A 12,803-nucleotide genomic window follows, 5' to 3' on the forward strand; every position below is an offset into this window, starting at 1 on the left:
GTAAGTAATTAAGGTAAATGCGGTCATAAGGATGGGCTTCTGATCTGACAGGGTTATTGCTCTTAAGAGAAGAGACCCCAGAGAGCTTGCTTGCTCTCTCTGTCAGACCATCCACACTGAAGAGGAGCCATCTGAGCACACAGTGAGAAGGCAGCTGTCTGCAAAGCTAGGAAGAATGTCCTTGCCAAAACCCGACTTGGCTGGAACTTTGAGTTTGGACCTCTAGCCTGTAGAACTCTGAGATAATAAATTTCTGTTGTTGAAGTCACCAGTCTATGGTATCTTGTTCTGGCAGTTCCAGCAGACAAAAAAGCATTCTCTGTATGATTTCAGTCCTTTGAAAGATGTTGAACTTTCAATGGTTGTAGCTGAAGAGTCACTGATAACTTCAGAAGGATAGTAAGTGATTTTCCAGAGAGTAACTGCTATAGCCCAGTTAGAAAGAAGATACTAGATCTAAGATAAGACTTTGATTAACGAAAATTGATGACAATGACTCCTTTCTTTGTTGACAGTTATTTTCTTTTCACAGGAGTGTGAATCCGACCCTTGTTGTGAAGGAAGTACTTGTAAACTTAAATCATCTGCTGAATGTGCATATGGTGACTGTTGTAAAGACTGTTGGGTAAGTGTCATGACGCCGCTATGAAGGCACACACATGAGCTGTGTCTCTCCACAATGTCAGCTTTATCCAATCCTAAAGCAATGTTAAATCACAATTAGAAAGCAGGTTCAGGATTCTAAACTCAATGACAATTCACTATATGATGAAACTGGGCTTCTTACTCGGCACCCAGGGCAGGAGAGAAGACAAGCCACACAAGGAACAAGATAACAGAAGGGCGCAGGAAGTGAACGAACCAACTCGAAGTCAGTCTGTGGGTGTGTGGTTGAGATAAGGCCTCAGTCTGCGGGTCAGCTCTCTACACTCACCGCTTCTGATGTTTGAGCAGTGAAGGCTCTTGCTTCTGTTTGGAGATAATGGAGATCATTGGGGCAGAGCCTTCAGCGGCAGTTACCATTTTTAGGTGGTCATAGACAAAGACTTTGACAGTTTGCTGCCAAAATCCTTCCCTTTTTAAAGGGATTTAATCAGTTTGGGGTCTCTGCAGACCTCCTCTGGTTCTTGGTGATCAGTTCTGGGGGGTCAGCTGTTGTGGGTCCTGGCGCTATCTCCTAGCTGCAGTACCTGAACTGCTCTTGTCATTGCTTGACACAGGGCCCTGCTTGACATGGGAGACTCCATTTTGCTCTTTACATTCCACCCCATGATTCCTCTTGGCAAATTCTCTAAGGGCCATGCAGGAATCAAATATGTGTTAAAGCAGGATGGCAATAGTAGTTTGGTAACATAACAAAAGACATGTTTAGGTTACTTAATCAAGTTTTCAATGGAAATCAAACAAAATCAATTATATTCAAACCATATAAGATAAGGAGCACATCAGATCCAAACAAGATAGATACAGTAAAATGAATCAAGCAAACACAAATAAGAACTCCAACTCAGAGTCACATCTAATTGAATAAAGTCAAATAAAAAGAAGATGGAAATAAAAAAAATACATATGGAATCTTCACTGTAGGCTCTTGGTGTATCCAAAAAAGAACAGTGAAGTTACGGAGAATCATAGTCTTTCTGTGATTTTTCTTTTCTTTTTAAGAGTAAGAGTGCATAACATTCTAATAGCATATTTAATAAGATATATAACAAAAGTGGTAACTAAAAGTAATAGAAGAATTTCCTTAATGGATTCCCAAATGTGTAGAGATAATTCCATCCCATCTTTAGTCATTTTAAAGGTTTTTAGTCAGACCATGAGTCAAAACAAATCACATGTTTGAAGGAGTTTGCTAACAATTCTAGAAAGGAACATTTATTATGTTTTCTCTGTCTTTGTTTAATGCAGTTAAGTTAGTATTAATGACGCTGAAGCTGCATTAAGGGCCTGTGTAGCATTTTTAAAATGGGTTAGCTTGTTGGTTAAGGTTTTATGGTCTGCTTTGAGTCCTTCCATGTTTTCATCCAAAAGTTTTTATCAATTTTGTCAGTTTTAACCCAAGGTATTTCTGTTATTTTAGTATGGTAAGATGTTGGAAGATCTCTGTATGAATATTCTGAGATGTAGGTATCCATTTTGGTAACATTATTATGTTATATTAATAGCATACAATATTTTAATACATTCATTATTTATGGTGATAGTAGTATCCTTCATTTTAATATGATTAAAGAATTTAACCTCTGAATAAACATTAGCACAAATTATCCAATTAAAGTGTCCCATGTTAAAAAAACGACTTTTCAGTGGGTTCTTTTGTTAAAGGAAAAAGATTAGCATTGATTTCCAATTCATGCCAGGTTTAGTATATGTTATGAGATCATTAAAATACCATTTCTTTGGGTAATGAGTATCCATCCATCCATAGGGTTGTCCACGCTGCCAGAGTGCAGTATTACCTTGTATTTGTTGTGGCGCAGCACATGAGTCATATGCTAGTAGGCTTTGACCTCCTAATAGTCTTAACAATGAAAGTTTACATTGCCCTGTATTGTCACAACCTGATGGTCTCAAGAGGTCTAATTGTAAAAGAGATTCAGTCCAGTTAGAAGAATACATTTTTCCTGTTACTGTAATGTTCCTAATATCATTCCATCCTCTCTCAAGAAGGTTATTGATTCTTTAGCAACTAATTTTTAATTGTTCATTCAAATAAGAATTTCTCAGATTAAGTAAATTTTGTTGCAGGGTCTGAATCTTATGGTTGCTATTATACTTAAATTCCAGTTGGTATGCATGATAATCACACATAGTTCTGTGGACAATAGAATGTAATTCTTTAAATGATGAGAAAATTTTGGAACCTAAGTTTTCTACTGCATTGTGTAAGGGGTTCACATTTTTTGAGTGCATATAATTCTTGCTTAACTTTGGATTTCTGCTTCCTGAATTGCTGAGATAAATAAGTTAGAGATGATGCCTAGTCCTACCAGGAATTGTAAAGGTTTTCTAAGTCTAATTTTGTCAATGGGTAGTAGGTCAGGTAATGCATGGATGGTCATTAGCTATATAAATCAGTATAGATGAGTCAATTCTAGTTACATTCTTACAGTTAGGGTGCTGTACTGACCACGTATGTTCTACCCATTGTGCATCTGATGGTTAGATGAATGAGAAGTGTTGTTGCATACCTGGATTGTCCTCCCAAGTTTTAATTGTCAAATCTAGATCCTTTTCAGGAGATTCTAGGAGGTCTGGTGTGGTTGAGTCTGGTGATTGTTGTCTCTCTCTTCTCTCCTAATGTAAAAAAACCTTATTCTTTTAGTGATGTCTTAATTAAGCAGATGGTGTAATTAGCTATTTTTCTATACCGTGGTTGGGTCCCGTTACCAATATGGCAATTTCTATTGTGGCAATAAGTGAAGTATCTGATTAGTTCAGCAAGACAGAGAATTGGGAGAATATTGATAATTATAAGTAATATTTTGCCCAGCAGCATCATTAGCAGGAAACTAGATCAACAATGGATTTTTGTGTTCTAACTGATAATGTAAGTGTGCGTGTATTAGACTTGTCTTATAATGAAAAGTACAAAGTAATAACCAGGGGCATAAAAATATATATCAGCTTTTTTTTTTTTTAAGATTTTATTTATTTATTTGACAGAGATCACAAATAGGCAGAGAGGCAGGTAGAGAGAGAGAGGGGGAAGCAGGCTCCTTGCTGAGCAGAGAGCTCAATGTGGGCTCGATCCCAGAACCCTGAGATCATGACCTGAGCCTAAGGCAGAGGCTTAGCCCACTGAGCCACCCAGACACCCCTAAAGATTTTTTTTTTCTGATCTGTAGTGGAAAGCCCTTCTAGTATGTAATTTTTCTTCAGGTATTCTAAGGTATGTCCATAGGAGAAAGGTCCTGGATTTTCTTAAGTTGCAACTGTCCTTTAGCCCTTGTAGTCCAAGAAATGTTTCTGTGCTAAGTGTGTCTATTGTTACCTCCCTTTTTTCCGTGTCTGGGGCAGGGTTGTTTAACATCTTATGAGGACCATCTTTTTATAATCTGTCTCTCTGATTTAGCAAAAAGCAAGCTATATCCAGGCCTTGTTAAAAACTTCCTTGTTTCTCTTATCAATCATGATTCTTTTTTTAATAATCCATTAAATCTCTCTGTATATCCAGCAGCTATAGGATTGTGGGCTAGATGGTAATTCCATTGTAAGTCCCATAGATCACAGAGCTTTTTAACTAAGGTGGCTGTGAAGTGAGTTCCCTAATCACTTTCTACTGTTACTGGTGCTGCAGAGTGAGCTGCCCATGACTCTAGAGCTCTTATTGTTGCATGAGCTGATGGGCTAGAGGCAACCAGAGCTATCCCTAATCCTGTATATGTGTCTACCATGGTAGTGGTATATATCTGTTGATAGCTGTGACTTCAAGGTCCTATAAAGTCTATTAGTATTATAAAATTAAATGTGGTAGGCTTGTAGGTATGTATCTATTGATGCAGTGTACCTGTGTTTATGTATCATCTGTTTACATGTGATGCATTCTTTTAATGTTCTTTTTATTTCCTGCCAAGTAACTTTTAAGATTTCTTTCAGTGAACCATTTATATAAGGAGCGTGTTCCTATGTATGCTTTCTATGTATTTCCATAATTGTATATGGAGTTATTAGTATTTCTGTTATTTCCTTATCTATGTGATACTCGTTTCCTGTCTTTTTAAATTTCAGTTGGTGTTACTTTGAGTACCTCCCATTTTCCATCCCTATCTCTTTATAGCATTATTGGTGGCAATGTGCGTCTCCATCCTTTCTTATTTCTTTTTTTTTTTTTTTAAGATTTTATTTATTTATTTGACAGACAAAGGTTACAGGTAGGCAGAGAGGCAGGCAGAGAGAGAGGAGGAAGCAGGCTCCCTGCTGAGCAGTGTGCCCGATGCGGGGTTCGATCCCATGACCCTGAGATCATGACCTGAGCCGAGGGCAGAGGCTTCACCCACTGAGCCACCCAGGTGCCCCTCTTTTTAATTTTAATTTTAAACCTTCCTTTGTTTCTATTGCCTTAATGTCTCTTGTCAATGCATCAGCCTCATATTTTGATACCTCTGTGTTGACTTTTTTATGTGCTGAAACATGTGTAACAAATTTTAATTTTCTCTGAAGCTATATATAATTCTTCCCAATATTCTCTTGACCATATGTCTTTGGCATTTATTTAGAATCATTTCTTTGCCACTTTCCTAACCATAGGGCTACTGCCCATGAGTCAGTAAAAATATATATGGTGCTCTGATTCTCCTTTAATGATTTTCTTATAGCCAATACTATTGCAATTAATTCTACATGTTGTGCAGATTGAGTCCTACCTTTCTTCCCGAGTATCAGATTGTCCCGGGGTCTCTGTGCTACAGCTGTCTGTTGTTCTTCCAGAGACTGTGGAGGTTGATGTCTCTGTAAACCAGGCATTTGATAGACGTTTGGACCAGAGTGGGTCCTGTTTCCCTAAGTTTCGAGTATGGATTTGCCTGCCCTTCCCTTGGAATACATTCTGGCAAGTCTATTTCCTTCTTATGTATCTCCTCAGTGTGGAGTCTTGGTTGTCTCTGGAAAGAGGTCTCTTGGATATACCATTTCCAAGTTAGTTTTGAATCAATTTGGATACCTGTCCATTCTTCTGGGCTCAGTTTTATCCAGTGGAGCAAAGGTGTATGACTTGACACTGTTATTTTTTGATTTCCTGTTAGAGGTTCTATATTTTTTAAAGCTTCATATAGCTACCATTTATGTTTTTCAAATATAGAATATTTGTGTTCTGAATATGGGAACTTTGTGGTCCAAAATCCTACTGGTAGAAAATTAGGTTTGTGTTCCTTCTTTGTGCACAGGGACCATGTACCATATTCTCTCCTTATCAGTATTTCTTTTTTTTTTTTTTTTAAAGATTTTATTTATTTATTTGACAGAGAGAGATCACAAGTAGGCAGAGAGGCAGGCAGAGAGAGAGAAGGAGGAAGCAGGCTCCCTGCTGAGCGGAGAGCCCGATGCGGGGCTCAATCCCAGGACCCTGAGATCATGACCTGAGCCGAAGGCAGAGGCTTCACCCACTGAGCCACCCAAGCGCCCCAGTATTTCTTTTTTAATGGTTCTACTGATGGATAGTATACTGTTTGAAATGTCTTAACAAAATCCCTTAATGTATCTAAAGCCTGTTGTTTTGCTCATTCAAAATCGGTGCCTTTTTAGTTATTTTGTAAATAGGTTTTAAGATTATATTAAGGTATGGTAGATGGCTATCTCCAATATCCAAATGAGCCTTTAACTCTCTGTGCCTCTGTTTTATCTTTAGGTGGTCCTATTGCTTGTTATTTTATCTATTACCTTATCTAGCATTTTCCTTCCTTCAGAAGACCTTTGAATTCTTAGAAATTTACAGTGAGTGTCTGGGCCTGATATTTTTTCATTGTTAATAGTCCATCCCTTTTCCCTAAATCCTGTATTAACTTTTCCTTTTCTTGTCTTAATTGTTCCTTATTTTTTGTTGTTACGTCTTCATAGACTATTACTAGAGATTTGTACAATGATTGCTCTATATGAGTGGACAGTATAGTATGTGCTATACTGGGCTCTTTAAATATCCTCGGAGCAACCTTACAAATTGATATTGTTTGCCTTCCCATGAGACTGTAGTATATTCCTGGCTTTCTCCTATAATAGGTATTGCAAAAACCATGTCTGACGTATCTATAGTCACATAATATTTCCCATTGTAACTAGTTATCTTTTAAATTACTTCTTCTCTGTCAGGTAATGTTCCCATTGATTTTGGTGATACTTTGTTTAGATTTCTATAATCTGTTGTTACCCTATATTGTCTACTAGGTTTTAACACTGGACATGTGGGACTATTAAAACTGGATGACATTCCTGGAATAATTGTACTGTGTTTTAATAATTCCATTATCTTTGCTGTTATCTCCTTACATACCCATTTTAATGGGTATTGTTTAGTAAATGATTCCCTATGGGGTCTGGGGAGTTCTATGCTAAGCATATATTCTTATTTTTATTTCTTTTGAATGGCATCCATTCCTCATATAATTTTGGAATTAAATCCATTCCTATAATATTTTCTAGCTGCAGTGCACTCACAAAAGTATGTCTCCCAGGTTCTGTTCTTACATTAATACTTCTGTTTCTATGAATTTCTCCTCCTGATTCTTCAGTATTTGTAGTTTTTCCTTTATTAGGTCTTTCTTTCTTTAATAATGATATTTGGGATCCTGTACCTACTAAAAATGTGTCTGTTCTTATTTCCTTTCCTATTTTTAATACTAATTGCATATGTGGCCTATTATCCCTGGATTTGGTGGCCTTCCAATCCATTCTGAGGTCCTCTAGTTTTTTATGAAGAACATTTTAGTAAATCTGTTGTTCCCTTTGCTGGTATACTTACTCCTCTTTTAATGGTTTCAGTGAATCGTTTCTTTTTTCCTCCTCTTCTGTCTCGATTTTTGTATCCATTTCTATTATTTTCTGTATTTCTTGGCTCTCTGTTTCTATACTAATTTCTGTTCCATGTGACTTCTTATTGATATTTTCTTTGATTTCTTTCTGAATATCCTTGATTATATTTGCTATTCCCTCTTTTTTGATAATTCGGATAATTTTGTGTCCTCTATTTGCAAATGGTCTGCTCGTTGTGTTTGCAGATACCTGCACAGTATTATTACATGTGAACCTTCTGGTGTGGTCTCTTTCCGCAGATGATTGTATGTGTGTTCATTTTGTGAGTAGTTCAGGTGCCCTTGAGGGCCTAGATACATCCCGCTCATGTGATTGCTGTTTCCTGAGCTGTCAGTGTTATCTTATGTGTGCCTGATGATCTGCATGTGTTTATTACATCTTGCATGGTATGGCATCCTGCTAGAACATTCATAAATGACATCTTTACGTTTTCTGGGGCTCCTAACAGCAGTGCTCTTTTAATCTCATTAGTGCCTGGCACCTCAAAGGGTGTGGTGAATCTTCCCTGAGTGTCATATATCAGAGCCGGAATAACCAATTGGTGGCAATGCAGTTGAGCCTGCCCTAAGTCAGTCCAATTCCATTTATCTCCAAATTTCGTGGGATCTAGATAAGAGTTTACTTTTCTCCATGCCAAAGCAATCCAATCCCAGAAGGATAGAATTTTGGTAGTTTATTTCTCCTTCATTTCCTTGGTTTAAAGAGGGGTTTTCAGCTAAAGAAGATATATGAGGCATCTCTGCCCCGATAATGCTGTTGTATTTGCCCCATTATCCCATACATGAAGCATCCAGTCTGTATCAGATACATGTTTTTGACAAAAATCTGTTCTAATCTTTTGAGGTGGAGCATGACTGTATTCTCTGTCCTCTGCTATTTCCACAGGTTTTCCTTGTCCATTACTCTAACCTGATACTTTCTTCCTGGTAATTATAGGTCTGCTGTGATAATTTATCCTCCCTCCCGCCCCCCTGTCCCAGGGTCATCATAGTCTCCTGGATCCTCAGGATGGGGGTCCTGGGGTCCTAAGTGTTTATTGTCCTTTAAATTTTAAATTATTCATTGATTTGGTCTGCCTTATTACTTAATTAGCTAGCTCTTTGCCCTTTGTCTGTCCTGGCCTAACTGAGAGATGGTTTTTATCGGTAAGATGGGAACCTCTGCAGTGGGCGCCTGGGACACTAAGGGCTTTACATTTTTAGAATCCTTCAGATCCATGACTGCATCTCCTGGGGTCCTGGTTGTGAGCTTCTTTCTAACTTCTAACTCTATGGAGTTCCACAGGTCTTCTATACAAAGTATGGTGTCAGGCCTCTGGGCCCTTTTCACCATCCTTTTTAGGCTTTTACCTAGTGCACGCATCTTTCTTCCTTTTTTGTATCCTAACAGCAGGCTATATACAATTTCTTAACTCTGTAAAGCTCTAGTTCCCACTTATACCCTAGGATATTTATACAGATTTTTCCATAATTTTTGTTCACGCCTTTCTGCCAAGTTATAGATTAATTTGGCCAGTAGTGGCATATATCTTTGCAGTACCTACAAATGGTTTAATTTTTCTTAGCCCTCCAAGTGCCTTTCTGAGGCAGTGTCCCTTGGTCTCAGCTTTGGCTAGTTCTGCCTCGTGCCTGACAGACAAAGGCGTAACCCCAGACGAGCTTTGGCTGCTGACTGCTCCCTGCATAGAACCGGTCTTGGTTTCACCTGCCTGGGCCAATACCTTAGGATTTCACTCTCAGTGAGACTCCGGGGAACTCTATATTCACATAAATTTATTGCCCAGTTTATTATTTTCAGTTCAGCTATAGTCAAATTCAAGCAAGACTTTAGGAGTCTTTTCTGATTCTTCTAAATTTTCTAACACATGATGAGTCAATGACATTGAATCCTGCCAACTACACGAGTTGTGTCTTTCCACGATGTCAGTTTTATTCAGTCACAAGCAAAGTTAAATCACAATTAGAAACCAGGTTCAGGATTCCAAACTCAGTGACAGTTCACCATGTGATGAAACTGGGCTCCTTACAAAGCACCCAGAGCAGGAGAGAAGACAAGGCGCACAACAAACAAGGTAGCAGAAGGGCGCAGGAAGTGAAAGAACCGTGGACGTGTGGTTGAGACAAGGCCTCCGTCTGGGCTGGGTCAGCTCTCTGCACTCACTGCTTCTGATGTTCAAGTGGTGAAGGCTCTGTTCTATTTGGAGATTAATCATGCAGAGCCTTTGGCGGCAAGGTCTGAAGAGTCTGACGGTTTGCTGCCAAAATCATTCCCTTTTTAAAGAGATTTAATCAGTTTTGGGTCTCTGTAGACCTCTTCTCGTTATTCTCTTATCGGTTCTGGTGGGGTCAGCTGACATGTGTCCCGGATGATATCTCCTAGGGGCAGTACCTGAACTACTTGTGTCATTGCTTGACACAGGGCCCTGCTTGATGCAAGAGACTCCATTTTACTCTCTACAGTAAGGAATTCCTCCCTATTTGGAAAAAAGTAGAAAAAGGACAAATATGGATATATTAAAATTCGTGTTTTCTGATCTGTAAGAGAGCACTATTCTTCTTATATGATTTTATGAAAAGTTTTATGCCATTTGTTTATAATTTTGAATTACATTCTTTTATAACAAGTGGTCTTGTGAGACTTTTATTCTAAGGAGAAACTTTTTTTTTTCTGATTTTAAGAGTGATCTGGGGCACCTGGGTGGCTCAGTGGGTTCAGTGTCTGACTCTTGATCTCAGCTCAGGTCTTGATTTTGGGGTCATGAGTTCAAGCCCTGTGTTGGGCTCCACGCTGGGCATGGAGTCTACTTAAAAAAGAAAAAAGTAATCTGTGTTTTTTAATAAATAATTTAATAATACCAAAGTATAGGAAGTACACAGTGAAAGATGCTCTATCATTTTACCCTCCTCAGGTAGCCATTGTTGATAATTTGTTAACTTTACATACTCTTTTCCTATATAAATGTGAATGCATGTGTATATGTATTATGTATAAGTGTGTGAACACAGATACACTTATTTTTACTACCTGCTTTTTTCAGTAAGGTACCATAGACTTTATCTATTCATATAGTTCTACATGGTTACGTAGTTAATACTATTTTATGTGGCTATACCGTAATTTCTTAATTGAGTCAACTAATGACGGCTGTTTAGGTTGCTTCTAATTTTTGTTTATAAGTGGAATTGTTGGGATAGAGTATACATGTTAAAAATTTTGACACATATTATATAGCTTCCACAAATGTACCAGTCTATACTTCTACCAGCAGGGTAATCAAATGTTTGCTGTGCTGACATTGGTTGCTAGCAAGTATTATAATCCTGGTTAGTCTGATGGGCGTAAAGTGCCTTTTTTTTTTTTTTTAAGATTTTATTTATTTATTTGAGAGACAAAGAGCATGAACAGGTGTGGGGTAGAGGGGCAGAGGGAGAGGAAGAAGCAGACTCCCCGCTGAGCTGGGAACCAGATGTGGAACTCAATCCCAGGACCCTGGGATCATGAACTGAGCCGAAGACAGATGCTTAACTGAACCACCCAGGTGCCCCAAGTGTGAAGTGCTTTTAAAGTTTTAATTTGCATTTCTTTTGGTTATCGTGAGGTTATATTTTTTTCGTTTTCTGTATTTCATGGCTTTTATGAGTTGCCTGTTATCAGACTTTGTTCATATTTCTGTTGGTTTTCTAACATTTTGTTGTTGTTAGAACTTTTTATAGATAGAAAAACTGTGGCTTCAGATTTGATTAATTTGTGGAGATTGTCCTGATATTCCTGTTTAATTTGAATTTTATTACCCTAGTTCCTTCCAGGTGGTACTTTATGCCGAGGAAAAACCAATGAATGTGATGTTCCAGAATACTGCAATGGTTCTTCTCAGTTCTGTCAGCCAGATGTTTTTATTCAGAATGGATATCCTTGCCAGAATAACAAAGCCTATTGTTACAATGGCATGTGCCAATATTACGATGCTCAGTGTCAAGTCATCTTTGGCTCAAGTAAGACATTTTAATTGTAATTGTAATTGGTTGTTTTGATTTTGTGCTTCAGTTTTTGTTAAAAATGGAAAGACAACATTATTGATAAAATTTCAGTTCTCCTGTTATCTATTCCTCCTTCCTTCTTCATGACCAGTCCTGTTCATGAATTTGATGTGTGCAAATTCAGCTGATGGTTTTTGCTTTTCATTCCCTCTCTTTTTATCACCTTTCTATTCTATATATATAAACAGAATAAATATGTATTTACTTAGTATCATGTTCTAGTTTTAATAATTTTATATAAATAGTATAGGTATATATACACATATGGGTCTGCTATTTTCGTTGCTCACTCAAAATGTTTTTGATACGTTTGATTAAAATATCAATATATTAATACTTACCTGGCAGGGGAGATACCATGATCACGAAGGTGGTTTTCCCAGGGCGAGGCTTATCCATTGCACTCCGGATGTGCTGACCCCTGCGATTTCCCCAAATGTGGGAAACTCGACTGCATAATTTGTGGTAGTGGGGGACTGCGTTCGCGCTTTCCCCTTAAAAAAAAAAAAAATCAATATATTATGATACATTTAGATCACAGTACATTAGAATATTTCATTATGTAAATGGAATCCATTCTCTAGCTGATGGATATTTAGGACGTTTGAAAGTTTCCTGTTTTCTCTATTTAAAGTTTTCATTTTTATCAAAGTTATATGTACATATAAAGAGCCAGATTTTTTAAAATCAGTTTTTATGAAAAAGTGTGCTTCTACCTAATAGCCCCATTCACTGGGGCAACCACTTTTCACTTTTTCTAGCTGATTATTCTGTTATTTGCTTCAGGTCTTTAGATAATCTCTTGGTAATGCCATTTTTTGATTTTTCCATTCTAGGTATTAACCATTAATTTCTCACTATGGAAGATGAGAATTTAAAATTCTTTCCTTCTTTTAACCCTTGTCAACGGCCATCATATTCTTGGTCTTTTTCCATTCTTCATTCATTTTTTTTTTTTTTTAAGATTTTATTTATTTATTTGACAGAGAGAAATCACAAGTAAGCAGAGAGGCAGGCAGAGAGAGAGGAGGAAGCAGGCTCCCTGCTGAGCAGAAAGCCCAATGCGGGGCTTGAACCCAGGACCTGGGATCATGACCTGAGCCGAAGGCAGCGGCTTTAACCCACTGAGCCACCCAGGCGCCCCTCCATTCTTCATTCTTTTACTGTGGATTATTATGATTTTAGTTAAAGTTCTGTGGATTGATATGATACTGTGATTTATAATTAGAAAAACATATT

At 37.8% G+C, this 12,803-nt stretch overlaps 1 protein-coding gene and 1 non-coding gene across 2 annotated transcripts in view; both read left to right on the forward strand.

The window, feature by feature from the left end:
* ADAM9 (ADAM metallopeptidase domain 9) overlaps positions 1–12,803 on the forward strand; it is a 153,996-nt gene that overhangs the window by 83,115 nt on the left and 58,078 nt on the right. Inside the window, exons 13-14 of the mRNA XM_047717147.1 lie at positions 533–625; positions 11,324–11,519. Coding sequence (XP_047573103.1) covers positions 533–625; positions 11,324–11,519 — 289 coding nt within the window. The remainder of the gene's footprint in view (positions 1–532; positions 626–11,323; positions 11,520–12,803) is intronic.
* On the forward strand, positions 11,898–12,061 carry LOC125094419 (U1 spliceosomal RNA). The gene has a single exon (XR_007125498.1). It is a non-coding gene; the product is annotated as a U1 spliceosomal RNA (small nuclear RNA).

The sequence above is a fragment of the Lutra lutra genome, chromosome 2, assembly GCF_902655055.1.
Source record: "Lutra lutra chromosome 2, mLutLut1.2, whole genome shotgun sequence".
In the NCBI taxonomy this organism is placed as follows: Eukaryota; Metazoa; Chordata; class Mammalia; order Carnivora; family Mustelidae; genus Lutra; species Lutra lutra.